Source organism: Procambarus clarkii, chromosome 54 (genome assembly GCF_040958095.1).
Source record: "Procambarus clarkii isolate CNS0578487 chromosome 54, FALCON_Pclarkii_2.0, whole genome shotgun sequence".
Classification (NCBI taxonomy): domain Eukaryota; kingdom Metazoa; phylum Arthropoda; class Malacostraca; order Decapoda; family Cambaridae; genus Procambarus; species Procambarus clarkii.
In genome coordinates this window covers 24780809-24795284 of record NC_091203.1, presented here as the reverse complement: position 1 = coordinate 24795284, position 14476 = coordinate 24780809, and the positions used below count along the sequence as shown (strand labels likewise).

The 14476-nt window shown below is 53.9% G+C and overlaps 3 protein-coding genes across 3 annotated transcripts in view; 1 reads left to right on the top strand and 2 right to left on the bottom strand.

The window, feature by feature from the left end:
• The window catches only part of LOC123771310 (uncharacterized protein DKFZp434B061), a 71312-nt gene that overhangs the window by 31775 nt on the left and 25061 nt on the right, over positions 1-14476 (top strand). Inside the window, exon 2 of the mRNA XM_069305203.1 lies at positions 12622-13049. The gene's annotated coding sequence lies outside the window, so the exon portion shown is untranslated. The remainder of the gene's footprint in view (positions 1-12621; positions 13050-14476) is intronic.
• LOC138352748 (ribosome-binding protein 1-like) lies at positions 2221-2904 on the bottom strand. Its single transcript, XM_069305336.1, has one exon. It carries the CDS (start codon positions 2902-2904, stop codon positions 2221-2223), a length of 684 nt encoding a protein of 227 aa, XP_069161437.1.
• LOC138352747 (uncharacterized) lies at positions 7310-8122 on the bottom strand. Its single transcript, XM_069305335.1, has one exon. It carries the CDS (start codon positions 8120-8122, stop codon positions 7310-7312), a length of 813 nt encoding a protein of 270 aa, XP_069161436.1.

Here is a 14476-nt window from a genome sequence, read left to right as displayed (position 1 = left end):
TTGTAACAGCCTCTTATGAGATACTGTGTCAACGGCTTTCTGACAGTCTAAGAAAATGGAGTCTGACCTCCCCCTCCCCGGCCTGGATACGAACCCATGACAAAGCGCTCGCGGAACGCCAGGCGAGTGTCTTACCACTACTCCGCGGAGACTAAACGACCCTTGGTCTCTTCTTTCTTGTCTAATTTTTGTCGTCTGGTCATAAAATTCTAATAAACCTATTAGGCACTATTTACCATCCCTGAACCCATGCTGGTGGTCTGACAGACCTCGGACTCTCCAGATGCTCTACGAGCCTTCTCCTCACGATCTTCTCCATCACCTTGTATGGTATACAAGTTAGGGAAACTGAGATCAGATTCACAAAGCAGCTACGCAAGCACTTACGAACCTGTCCATCTTTTCTCAATCTTTGGCGGCTTTGTTTACAATTATTAAACAGTTAATGAGCTCCGAAGCACCAGGAGGCTGTTTATAACAATAACAACAGTTGATTGGCAAGTTTTCATGCTTGTAAACTGTTTAATAAATGTAACCAAAGCCGTCAAAGGTTGAGGAAAGATGTACACATTAGTAAGTGCTTGCATAACTGCTTCGTGAATCTGGCCCCCAGGTTCGTAAGTACTTGCGTAACTGCTTCGTGAATCTGACCCCCGGCCTGTAGTTCAGTGCCTCTTGCCTGTCACCCTTCTTGTGTATTGGGACCACATTAGCCGCGTGTCCATGTGCGGGTGTGCACGCGCGGGGACGATGTTACCACTCGGAGGAGCGCGAACGGCTCGTTATTTATGTAGATAGTAAAGGTGATGAGGTCAGCAGCCCGCGTCATCTTGTCCAGGCTGTACTCACCTAGATGTGCTTGCGGGGGTTGAGCTCTAGCTCTTTGGTCCCGCCTCTCAACTGTAATGTGGTGTAGAGGTGCCTGAGCCTATTGGGCTCTGTAGCCCAGGTTGTGTATTGGCGCTAGGGTTAATTAACCTATTTGATTAGGTTAGGATAGGTTCCCCTACCCAAGAGCCGCTCCCCAGGCCTCCCTTCCCCAAGAGCCGCTCCCCAGGCCTCCCCCTCCCCAAGAGCCGCTCCCCAGGCCTCCCCTCCCCAAGAGCCGCTCCCCAGGCCTCCCCTCCCCAAGAGCCGCTCCCCAGGCCTCCCCTCCCCAAGAGCCGCTCCCCAGGCCTCCCCTCCCCAAGAGCCGCTCCCCAAGAGCCGCTCCCCAAGAGCCGCTCCCCAAGAGCCGCTCCCCAAGAGCCGCTCCCCAGGCCTCCCCTCCCCAAGAGCCGCTCCCCAAGAGCCGCTCCCCAAGAGCCGCTCCCCAAGAGCCGCTCCCCAAGAGCCGCTCCCCAGGCCTCCCCTCCCCAAGAGCCGCTCCCCAGGCCTCCCCCTCCCCAAGAGCCACTCCCCTGGCCTCCCCTCCTCAAGAGCCACTCCCCTGGCCTCCCCTCCCCAAGAGCCGCTCCCCAGGCCTCCCCCTCCCCAAGAGCCGCTCCCCAGGCCTCCCCTCCCCAAGAGCCGCTCCCCAGGCCTCCCCTCCCCAAGAGCCGCTCCCCAGGCCTCCCCTCCCCAAGAGCCGCTCCCCTGGCCTCCCCTCCCCAAGAGCCGCTCCCCTGGCCTCCCCTCCCCAAGAGCCGCTCCCCAGGCCTCCCCTCCCCAAGAGCCGCTCCCCAGGCCTCCCCTCCCCAAGAGCCGCTCCCCTGGCCTCCCCTCCCCAAGAGCCGCTCCCCAGGCCTCCCCTCCCCAAGAGCCGCTCCCCAAGAGTTGGGGCTGGTAAGAGCGTTGTTATACGTAACGACCGAGTCTCCGCTAACGTTAATTGGTCTCTTGTTTCACTCACTTAATTGGCTGAGGTTTCTTTGGTAACTTGAGGTTGGTTATGCCCCTGAGGCTGTCCTCGTGAGGTTGGTTACGCCCCTGACGTTGTCCTCGTGAGGTTGGTTACGCCCCTGACGTTGTCCTCGTGAGGTTGGTTACGCCCCTGACGTTGTCCTCGTGAGGTTGGTTACGCCCCTGACGCTGTCCTCGTGAGGTTGGTTACGCCCCTGACGCTGTCCTCGTGTGGTTGGTTATGTCCCTGAGGCTGTCCTCGTGTGGTTGGTTATGTCCCTGAGGCTGTCCTCGTGTGGTTGGTTATGTCCCTGAGGCTGTCCTCGTGTGGTTGGTTATGTCCCTGAGGCTGTCCTCGTGTGGTTGGTTATGCCCCTGAGGCTGTCCTCGTGTGGTTGGTTATGTCCCTGAGGCTGTCCTCGTGTGGTTGGTTATGCCCGTGGAAGTCAACTCAGCCCAGGAATTGGACTCTTCTCTCTTCTTGGACTCTTCTTGAACTCTCTTCCGGACTCTTCTGGACTCTCGTGGACTCTTCTGGACTCTTCTGGACTCTTCTGGACTCTTCTGGACTCTTCTGGACTCTTCTGGACTCTCCTGGACTCTCCTGGACTCTTTTGGACTCTCCTGGACTCTTTTGGACTCTTCTGGACTCTTCTGGACTCTCCAAGACTCTTTTGGACTCTTTTGGACTCTTTTGGACTCTTTTGGACTCTTTTGGACTCTTTTGGACTCTTCTGGACTCTTCTGGACTCTTCTGGACTCTTCTGGACTCTTCTGGACTCTTCTGGACTCTTGTGGACTCTTGTGGACTCTTCTGGACTCTTCTGGACTCTTCTGGACTCTTCTGGACTCTTCTGGACTCTTCTGGACTCTTCTGGACTCTTCTGGACTCTTCTGGACTCTCCTGGACTCTCCTGGACTCTCCTGGACTCTTTTGGACTCTTCTGGACTCTTCTGGACTCCTCTGGACTCTCCTGGACTCTTCTGGACTCTCTTGGACTCTCTTGGACTCTCCTGGACTCTCCTGGACTCTCTTGGACTCTCCGAGGCCACCGGTAGAAGAGCATCGTAGTTCATGCACATCTTTATTCCTTCCTCTCTTCTACTCCCGCCTTAGAAGATTCTAGATATTCGCTGTACTGTGGTTATCAGTCTTTCCTCCGATATTCCTTACTGATATTTTCCTTCCGTGGCGCAGTGGCCAGCGCGGTCAACTTCCTCTCTTGATTTCCGGGTTCGACTATGTGGGCAGCGTTCCTTTAATACACTGTGGAGCGTGCATTATCTGTGGCTGTGGGAGAGGCTGCCACTACCTTACCTTACCTCTCTCTCTCTCTCTCTCTCTCTCTCTCTCTCTCTCTCTCTCTCTCTCTCTCTCTCTCTCTCTCTCTCATCATTCCCTGCCTCCTCATCCCACCCTCTCTGACCTGGCCTGGCCATATACCTCTGCACTTTTTCACTTTTAGCTTCATGCTACCAGGCCGGTGCTGCATACTAGAGTATTGGTCTAACAATAGCTGTGTAGAGTGCCTTGAAGGCGGCCTGATTTAGATATCTAACCGAGGTTATAATCTTGGCCAGCGTCTCATATGCTGCTGATGTCGTCCTCCCTGTGTGTGCCTCTGGGTTTACTGGTGCAATTACATCCTCTTCAAAGTCTGTTTCTTTTTGCCATTCCTGTAACTACTTTCCATTTATAGTTTAGAGTTTAGACACTTTCTGGCCTTTTTAATGCCTCGTGTCTGCCGCCTTTCTTGAATATTGGGGCCACATTTAACTGCTTCCTGAATTCTGGGAGATTCCTGTTTCGAGTATTTTACTGAAAAGACCAATTTGCAGAGTTGCTGAGTCACCTGCTGCCTCCTTCAGCAGAGAAGGGAAAGGTCAGGGGAAAGCGCCAAGCCATCAAGACTATATGGGACAGAGATGGGATCAGGATAAGGATTTGCGATGGGACGGGAAAATGAAAATGATTTTCTCTGCTGAAAATCGCCTTCGACAGAAGTGATTTTAAGTCTGGCCCCAATTGATTTTGTTGCGTCTAGTTCCCTCAGATGCTTTTTTAACATCTTCCATTGAGATTACTACGTCATCCATTGTTTCCTCTGGTCTATCATCACTTGTCCTGAAGTCTTTTGTTGAGTTTCTCACACACTTCTTGTAATTTTCTGTGAAAATTCCCCCCTTGTATCTTCAACCCGACGACTCGGCCGCTTACTGTTATGTCTCTCTTCGCCCACAGAACAGCTTGGGTCGGTCCTTAGCTTTTGTTGCAATGTCGTCCTCGAATTGTGTCCCGCTTCTCTCCTGACTCTGGTGAGAACATTTCTGACTCTTTTTAGTGCATCTCTATTTTCTTCCGTTCCTGGCTTTAAAAAAGCCGTTCCTGGCTTAAAAAAGCCGATCCTGGCTTAAAAAAGCCGTTCCTGGCTTTTCTTCCGTGCTTGTTCCATGCTCTTCTCGGCCACTGTTCTGCCTCTCTACACTGCTTAGTACACCAGGGGGTTACTTCACCTTCCCCGCCCATCTCCCCAGGTCTCTAACCTGTCCATGGAGGACACAGAAAAATGTATATATGCTGGTTAGCATTGTAAATGTCTGGCCACGTCTGTGGTAGAAAATAATCATAATAAAAATATAAAAAACTCCTCCTTGAGATGGAAGAGGTGGAGGACAACCTCCGTTTGTACAGCTCCCTGGCACATTGTACAGCTCTCTGGCACATTGTACAGCTCTCTGGTACATTGTACAGCTCCCTGGCACATTGTACAGCTCCCTGGCACATTGTACAGCTCCCAGACACATTGTACAGCTCCCTGGTACATTGTACAGCTCCCTGGCACATTGTATAGCTCCCTGGCACATTATACAGTTCCCTGGTACATTGTACAGCTCCCTGGCACATTGTACAGCTCCCTGGTACATTGTACAGTTCCCTGGCACATTGTACAGCTCCCTGGCACATTGTACAGCTCCCTGGCACATTGTATAGCTCCCTGGCACATTGTACAGCTCTCTGGCACATTGTACAGCTCCCTGGCACATTGTATAGCTCCCTGGCACATTGTACAGCTCCCTGGCACATTGTATAGCCTCCTGGCACATTGTACAGCTCCCTGGCACATTGTATAGCCTCCTGGCACATTGTACAGCTCCCTGGCACATTGTATAGCCTCCTGGCACATTGTACAGCTCCCTGGCACATTGTTCAGCTCCCAGACACATTGTTCAGCTCCCAGACACATTGTTCAGCTCCCAGGCACATTGTTCAGCTCCCAGACACATTGTTCAGCTCCCAGGCACATTGTACAGCTCCCCAGACACATTGTACAGCTCCCCAGACACATTGTACACCTCCCTGGCACATTGTACACCTCCCCAGACACATTGTACACCTCCCTGGCACATTTCTGAGCAATAACTTCCATCTCACTTCTTGTCTTGTCTTCCAGTTCTCTCCTACACTGCACCTCACTCAGAAGATCCCTCGCCTTCCTCTTGTACCCCTCCCCCCCCCGGTCTGTAGTCTTATTTTCTTCAGCAATTGTCTTTGTCTTAGCCTTAGTCTTAGTTTTAGTCTTAGTCTATTCAGGTCCTGTAGCTCCGTTATGTACTGGAGCTCTAGTGGAGTGGACACTAACTAGCTCCTTGAGGCGTCTCGTATCTTGTCTCATTAATGTCTGCCTCATTTTGGGTAATGACTCCCTGAGTCATTACCCCTGACCCCTGACCCCTCCCTCCCTGACCCCTGACCCCTCCCTCCCTGACACCTCCCTCCCTCCCTGACACCTCCCTCCCTCCCTGATCCGTGACACCTCCCTCCCTCCCTGATCCCTGACACCTCCCTCCCTCCCTGATGGGTGGTGGTGGGTCCCTAATTAGTGTTGGCTCAGTAATATGATGTGTCAAGACGTTAGTGAGGGCGGCGTCCACGAGGCTTGTCCTCCACGTCTCACCACCAACATGGCCGCCCATATTAATCCCGTGTATTTCTCTGTGATGGAAATCTCAAGGTGTTAAGACTCTAGCTCTCGTCCCCCGCCACTGTGGCCATTTTTGGCATCATCCTTGAGCAAGTCTTATTGCATTTGTAATTGTCTGTCTTAAGTTCCTTATAGGGTCGAATTACTGATCCTTCCCCCCCCCAGGGTACAACCCCACAACAACCTGATTACTCCTAGGGGTAATTGTTTCTGGTAGGTGGACAGGTGCATGAGGTGAAGCACTCAACCAGTTCTGTAGACAAACACCTACAGCGCAGCTGGGCCTATTATCCGCTTGTTACAACTGGCAATAAAGTTGTTCCATCTTGTTATGAGCTTTTTATTATGTATTATGTATTATGTATGTATTTATTATGTATCACTCTACCCTCACACCATCACCCTACCCTCACACCATCACCCTACCCTCACACCACTCACCCTACCCTCACACCATCACCCTACCCTCACACCATCACCCTACCCTCACACCATCACCCTACCCTCACACCACTCACCCTACCCTCACACCACTCACCCTACCCTCACACCACTCACCCTACCCTCACACCACTCACTTTACCCTCACACCACTCACTCTACCCTCACACCACTCACCCTACCCTCACACCATCACCCTACCCTCACACCATCACCCTACCCTCACACCACTCACCCTACCCTCACACCATTACCCTACCCTCACACCACTCACATATGAGGGTTGAGGCGACGGGCGGTGTGGATAGTCAAAACAATATGGTCAGTCCGGCCTCCTCACCCACCACAGCCCTCCTAGTGAGGAGTGAGGAGTCTCCTAGTGAGGAGTCTCCTAGTGAGGAGTGAGGAGTCTCCTAGTGAGGAGTCTCCTAGTGAGGAGTGAGGAGTCTCCTAGTGAGGAGTCTCCTAGTGAGGAGTGAGGAGTCTCCTAGTGAGGAGTCTCCTAGTGAGGAGTGAAGAGTCTCCTAGTGAGGAGTCTCCTAGTGAGGAGTCTCCTAGTGAGGAGTCTCCTAGTGAGGAGTCTCCTAGTGAGGAGTCTCCTAGTGAGGAGTGAGGAGTCTCCTAGTGAGGTGTGAGGAGTCTCCTAGTGAGGAGTGAGGAGTCTCCTAGTGAGGTGTGAAGAGTCTCCTAGTGAGGAGTGAGGAGTCTCCTAGTGAGGTGTGAGGAGTCTCCTAGTGAGGAGTGAGGAGTCTCCTAGTGAGGAGTGAGGAGTCTCCTAGTGAGGAGTAAAGAGTCTCCTAGTGAGGAGTGAGGAGTCTCCTAGTGAGGAGTGAGGAGTGAGGAGTCTCCTAGTGAGGAGTGAGGAGTCTCCTAGTGAGGAGCCTCTCTCCACCTCAACCATCAACCCTCACTTATTAACAGTAAAGGAAATTGTCTGTAAACGAAATAGACAATTAAGGAGCGAAATCTGCAGTGAAGGAAATTGTCATCAAAGGACATTAATAGTTAAGGAAATGGAGAGTTAAGGCAGAAGTGATCAGACTGCGAGAGCTGGAAGTGGCGCCTCAGAGAACGACAACGAGATGTGTGAGGAACTCTCCCGTCCCGTTACGTGTTGAGCAGGGAAGGGTAGAGGGGTAATAGAGCTGCGTCTGGGGTACTGTAGAGGTGCCATGGTGCAGCATTTGGGGTACTGTAGAGGTGCCATGGTGCAGCGTCTGGGGTACTGTAGAGGTGCCATGGTGCAGCGTCTGGGGTACTGTAGAGGTGCCATGGTGCAGCGTCTGGGGTACTGTAGAGGTGCCATGGTGCAGCGTCTGGGGTACTGTAGAGGTGCCATGGTGCAGCGTCTGGGGTACTGTAGAGGTGCCATGGTGCAGCGTCTGGGGTACTGTAGAGGTGCCATGGTGCAGCGTCTGGGGTACTGTAGAGGTGCCATGGTGCAGCATTTGGGGTACTGTAGAGGTGCCATGGTGCAGCGTCTGGGGTACTGTAGAGGTGCCATGGTGCAGCGTCTGGGGTACTGTAGAGGTGCCATGGTGCAGCATTTGGGGTACTGTAGAGGTGCCATGGTGCAGCGTCTGGGGTACTGTAGAGGCACCATGGTGCAGCGTCTGGGGTACTGTAGAGGCACCATGGTGCAGCATCTGGGGTACTGTAGAGGTGCCATGGTGCAGCATCTGGGGTACTGTAGAGGTGCCATGGTGCAGCATCTGGGGTACTGTAGAGGTGCCATGGTGCAGCGTCTGGGGTACTGTAGAGGCACCATGGTGCAGCATCTGGGGTACTGTAGAGGTGCCATGGTGCAGCATCTGGGGTACTGTAGAGGTGCCATGGTGCAGCATCTGGGGTACTGTAGAGGTGCCATGGTGCAGCATCTGGGGTACTGTAGAGGTGCCATGGTGCAGCGTCTGGGGTACTGTAGAGGTACCCACAAGGTAGGTGGGTACCCCATCCTGCCCCCAGGACCTTGAGGTTATCTTGAAATGATTTCGGGGCTTAGCGTCCCCTCGGCCCGGTCCTCGACCAGGTACTGAAGGGAACTAGTTCCATGTTCCCATCAGCTGAGGGTAAACTGGCTTTGATGTCAACATCAGGTGAGGGGACACCAACTATTCCACAGTGAAAGACTTCCGTCCAACTCGTCCCCTCCTCCACTAATCCGTCAAGAGAACTTTTTAAAACTGTCTAAAAGAGAGAGAGTCAAAACTGAGCTTGACAACAAGAGCTGTATACAGCTCTCCCAGCTCCCCCCTCCACCCCCCAACATACACCGTCAATTACTGTATTATACACGACTTCAATATTTGTTGTATTAACTGGACTTAACAAACTAGGTGAAAAAGTGGATTTGTTTGAATTAGTTTGTGTCCGCTTGCTTAAGAAACATCTACGTTATCTTAGATATAGGATGGGATGGAAGGGAAGAATTAATGGTGCCCAACCACTTGTGTGGACGGTCGGGGATTGAACCCAGACCTGCAAGAAGCGAGACCGTCGCTCTACCGTCCACTCACACAACAGGAGCGGGCCCTCCAGGCTATGATAACGTATTGTTATCTTGACTTGTCGGCTCAAGTGAGGTCTTACGAATATAACTTGTATGTGGATTTTGATTAAATTGTGTTGAACCTGTTGCACCCATTCTTAGCTACGCTGACTCGCTGAGCACACATTCTTGGCTACGCTGACTCGCTGAGCACACATTCTTGGCTACGCTGACTCACTAAGCACACATTCTTGGCTACGCTGACTCACTAAGCACACATTCTTGGCTACGCTGACTCACTAAGCACACATTCTTGGCTACGCTGACTCACTAAGCACACATTCTTGGATACGCTGACTCACTAAGCACACATTCTTGGATACGCTGACTCACTAAGCACACATTCTTGGCTACGCTGACAGCATGACCCCCCTCCCCCACCACTGGGGAAGCAGCATGACCCCCCTCCCCCACCACTGGGGAAGCAGCATGACCCCCCTCCCCCACCACTGGGGAAGCAGCATGACCCCCCTCCCCCACCACTGGGGAAGCAGCATGACCCCCCTCCCCCACCACTGGGGAAGCAGCATGACCTCCCCTCCCCCACCACTGGGGAGGCAGCATGACCCCCCTCCCCCACCACTGGGGAGGCAGCATGACCCCCCTCCCCCACCACTGGGGAAGCAGCATGACCCCCCTCCCCCACCACTGGGGAGGCAGCATGACCCCCCTCCCCCACCACTGGGGAAGCAGCATGACCCCCCTCCCCCACCACTGGGGAAGCAGCATGACCCCCCTCCCCCACCACTGGGGAAGCAGCATGACCCCCCTCCCCCACCACTGGGGAAGCAGCATGACCCCCCTCCCCCACCACTGGGGAAGCAGCATGACCCCCCTCTCCCACCACTGGGGAGGCAGCATGACCCCCCTCCCCCACCACTGGGGAGGCAGCATGACCCCCCTCCCCCACCACTGGGGAAGCAGCATGACCCCCCTCCCCCACCACTGGGGAAGCAGCATGACCTCCCCTCCCCCACCACTGGGGAAGCAGCATGACCCCCCTCCCCCACCACTGGGGAAGCAGCATGACCTCCCCTCCCCCACCACTGGGGAAGCAGCATGACCCCCCTCCCCCACCACTGGGGAAGCAGCATGACCCCCCTCCCCCACGACTGGGGAAGCAGCATGACCCCCCCCTCCCCCACCACTGGGGAGGCAGCATGACCCCCCTCCCCCACGACTGGGGAAGCAGCATGACCCCCCCTCCCCCTCCACTGGGGAGGCAGCATGACCCCCCTCCCCCACGACTGGGGAAGCAGCATGACCCCCCCTCCCCCACGACTGGGGAGGCAGCATGACCCCCCCTCCCTCACGACTGGGGAGGCAGCATGACCCCCTCCCCCACCACTGGGGAGGCAGCATGACCCTCCTCCCCCACCACTGGGGAGGCAGCATGACCCTCCTCCCCCACCACTGGGGAGGCAGCATGACCCCCCTCCCCCACCACTGGGGAGGCAGCATGACCCCCTCCCCCACCACTGGGGAGGCAGCATGACCCCCCTCCCCCACCACTGGGGAAGCAGCATGACCCCCCTCCCCCACCACTGGGGAGGCAGCATGACCCCCCTCCCCCACCACTGGGGAAGCAGCATGACCCCCCTCCCCCACCACTGGGGAGGCAGCATGACCCCCCTCCCCCACCACTGGGGAAGCAGCATGACCCCCCTCCCCCACCACTGGGGAGGCAGCATGACCCCCCTCCCCCACCACTGGGGAGGCAGCATGACCCCCCTCCCCCACCACTGGGGAGGCAGCATGACCCCCCTCCCCCACCACTGGGGAGGCAGCATGACCCCCTCCCCCACCACTGGGGAGGCAGCATGACCCCCCCCCTCCCCCAGCAGCAGTTAAACTCCAACAAGAAGATGAACAAAAATGGCGCAGCTTAATTGCTGGCTTCAGTTCCGCCTCTCTCCATTAACATCTTTTTCTCCACCCAAAATGTTGCCATCTGCCACGTGCCTGGCACCGTGCCACGTGCCTGGCACCGTGCCACGTGCCTGGCAACATGGCACCGTTCTGCCTGCCGGGGTAACTGATGTATGGCAGTTAGTGATGGAGCGGTTTATGTATTCAGGCGACTGAAAAGGTATGTTTATTTAGGTCATTCAACACTGCATCTGTGTCCCCAGAGTGGTCTGGGGTGGGGCTGGGTGGGGTGGGGTGTACTGGGGTGGGGCTGGGTGGGGTGGGGTCTACTGGGGTGGCTACGGTTACCTGTGGCAGGTGGCTACCGTTACCTGTGGCAGGTGGCTACCGTTACCTGTGGCAGGTGGCTACCGTTACCTGTGGCAGGTGGCTACCGTTACCTGTGGCAGGTGGCTACCGTTACCTGTGGCAGGTGGCTACCGTTACCTGTGGCAGGTGGCTACCGTTACCTGTGGCAGGTGGCTACCGTTACCTGTGGCAGGTGGCTACCGTTACCTGTGGCAGGTGGCTACCGTTACCTGTGGCAGGTGGCTACCGTTACCTGTGGCAGGTGGCTACCGTTACCTGTGGCAGGTGGCTACCGTTACCTGTGGTAGGTGGCTACCGTTACCTGTGGCATGTGGCTACCGTTACCTGTGGCAGGTAGCTACCGTTACCTGTGGCAGGTGGCTCCCATTTCCTGTGGCAGGTGGCTACCGTTACCTGTGGCAGGTGGCTACCGTTACCTGTGGCAGGGGGCTACCGTTACCTGTGACAGGGGGCTACCGTTACCTGTGGCAGGTGGCTAACGTTACCTGTGGCAGGGGGCTACCGTTACCTGTGGCAGGTGGCTACCGTTACCTGTGGCAGGTGGCTACCGTTACCTGTGGCAGGTGGCTACCGTTACCTGTGGCAGGGGGCTACCGTTACCTGTGACAGGGGGCTACCGTTACCTGTGGCAGGTGGCTACCGTTACCTGTGGCAGGTGGCTACCGTTACCTGTGGCAGGTAGCTACCGTTACCTGTGGCAGGTGGCTACCGTTACCTGTGACAGGTGGCTAACGTTACCTGTGGCAGGTGGCTACCGTTACCTGTGGCAGGGGGCTACAGGTGACGGATCTTCCAATCCCCTGACCACTCCAGGTGCTAACTCGTGAATCAGGAACTCAGACAAGACCCCACACACACTACACTACTGAATGGCCAATCATTAGACCATTCAGACCTGCCAATATGAGGTACCTGGAACTTTGAAATCAACTTATTAAGTTTCACGTTCTTGAGGATATTGCCTAATGCCCTTAGCCCAGGGTAGCTGCATCAATGTTGATGTATCCCCCAGGGTAGCTGCATCAATGCACATGTTGCCCCCAGGGTAGCTGCATCAATGCACATGTTGCCCCCAGGGTAGCTGCATCAATGCACATGTTGCCCCCAGGGTAGCTGCATCAATGTACATGTTGCCCCCAGGGTAGCTGCATCAATGTACATGTTGTCCCAGGGTAGCTGCATCAATGCACATGTTGCCCCCAGGGTAGCTGCATCAATGCACATGTTGCCCCCAGGGTAGCTGCATCAATGTACATGTTGCCCCCAGGGTAGCTGCATCAATGTACATGTTGTCCCAGGGTAGCTGCATCAATGCACATGTTGCCCCCAGGGTAGCTGCATCAATGTACATGTTGTCCCAGGGTAGCTGCATCAATGTACATGTTGTCCCAGGGTAGCTGCATCAATGCACATGTTGTCCCAGGGTAGCTGCATCAATGTACATGTTGCCCCCAGGGTAGCTGCATCAATGCAACTTCGTATACATCTAAGAATATCTACATGTAGACACCCAACCTCATGTATCATGTATGTCTCATGTATATCCTTTTACACTGATTTATAATACATATTTTTTTGTTTTCTTTCCAGAAAATGCAGACATTGATGCCTCTGGGAGCGTGCGGTGAAGGTGGCAAGAGTGCCGTTGTTGTGTTCGTTAAGAGAGGATTAGGAAAGTGAAGTTAATGAGCCAGTTGGAGCAGTGACTGTCCAGTGTAGACTGAACTACAGCTGACTGTGAACTGAGGCAGCACCAGAGGTCAGGAGGTCACAGTGTGGGCGAGGATGGCAGGGTTGAGGCTCCAGGCTCCCTGGTTGGGTGCCTGAGTCACCTTGCAGGCTCCCTCCACACTCCTCCAACACTGCAGTCTCCAACCATACTCCTCCAACACTGCAGTCTAAAACCATACTCCTCCAACACTGCAGTCTCCAACCATACTCCTCCAACACTGCAGTCTAAAACCATACTCCTCCAACACTCCTCCAACACTGCTCCAACACTGCACCACATACGCAAGGTAAGTCACCTCCAGCTATTTGATAAGAGTAAGCTTTCTTTGTTGTGTGATTACATAATGTAAGGGTTATCTTGTTATCTTGAGATGATTTCGGGGCTTTAGTGTTCCCGCGGCCCGGTCTTCGACCAGGCCTCCACCCCCAGGAAGCAACACGTGACAGCTGACTAACACCCAGGTACCTATTTTACTGCTAGGTAACAGGGGCATAGGGTGAAAGAAACTCTGCCCGTTGTTTCTCGCCGGCGCCTGGGATAGAACCCGGGACCACAGGATCACAAGTCCAGTGTGCTGTACGCTCGGCCGACCGGCTCCACCCCCCCCCCTCCCCAGCTTTCCGTTATGGCTCGGTAGAGCGACTGTCTAGCTTCATGCAGGTCGGCGTTCAATCCCCGACCGTCCAAGTTGTTGGGCACCACTTGTATACTCTGTTCAGTATCATTTCTATGGTGGTGTCGACCGGGACGATGGTGAATAGGGATTCGACGTTCAGGGAAGCAATGATTCCATCGGGCTGAGTAGTTTTGATTCATCCTCCCCCACTATCCCCCACTATTCCCCACTATCCCCATGTCCTCCCAACGATTCTCCATTCCCCTCGTCCCCACCATCCCCAACTCTGCTCTCCCCTCGTACTCCCCCACCATTACCCCCTCCCCTTCCCCCACGTCCTACCCACCATCCCCCACTCCAGTCCCCTCGTCCTCCCCAGCACTCCCCACCCCCTCGTCTAATGATCAAATGATCAGGGGCCAGATTCACGAAGCAGTTACGCAAACACTTACGAACCTGTACATTTCTCAATCTTTGGCGGCTTTGTTTACATTTATTAAACAGTTAATGAGCTCCGAAGCACCAGGAGGCTGTTTATAACAATAACAACAGTTGATTGGCAAGTTTTCATGCTTGTAAACTGTTTAATAAATGTAACCAAAGCCGTCAAAGATTGAGGAACGATATGCACGTTCGTAAGTACTTGCGTAACTGCTTCGTGAATCTGGCCCCAGATGTTTCCATTACTGAAATATAAAAAAAGCAGTTAAAAAAAACTAAATGAAAAATAATGAAAAAATGAAAAAAATTAACTATACTCACGAAATGAACGGTATGGTAAACAACACAGCTCAATTCCAAGACAATGTCACACAAAATAATTATATCAAAATTAAAAAAATCGAAATCTATGAAAATAAAATTTATCAATGCAATCGGAAACACTGAAATGGAATTCGTGACATATTTAGAATACCGTGCATCTTGCTATTATGTACAACAGATGGCGCTGTATTTCAAAAACGCTTGTTTTTACCTGTCACAGGTGAGGCATCTATATAGTAGATATATAAAGAGACGCGCCTATTCGAATGGAACGTTGTGTCAAAATTTCAAAGGAATCGGTAAAGAGGTTTCGAAGATTTCCTTCACATGGA

What these genes read in the sequence shown, in the direction of transcription:
- LOC138352747 (XM_069305335.1), bottom strand. Translation starts at nt 8,122, where the DNA reads ATGCTGCACCATGGCACCTCTACAGTACCCCAGATGCTGCACCATGGC.
- LOC138352748 (XM_069305336.1), bottom strand. Translation starts at nt 2,904, where the DNA reads ATGTGCATGAACTACGATGCTCTTCTACCGGTGGCCTCGGAGAGTCCA.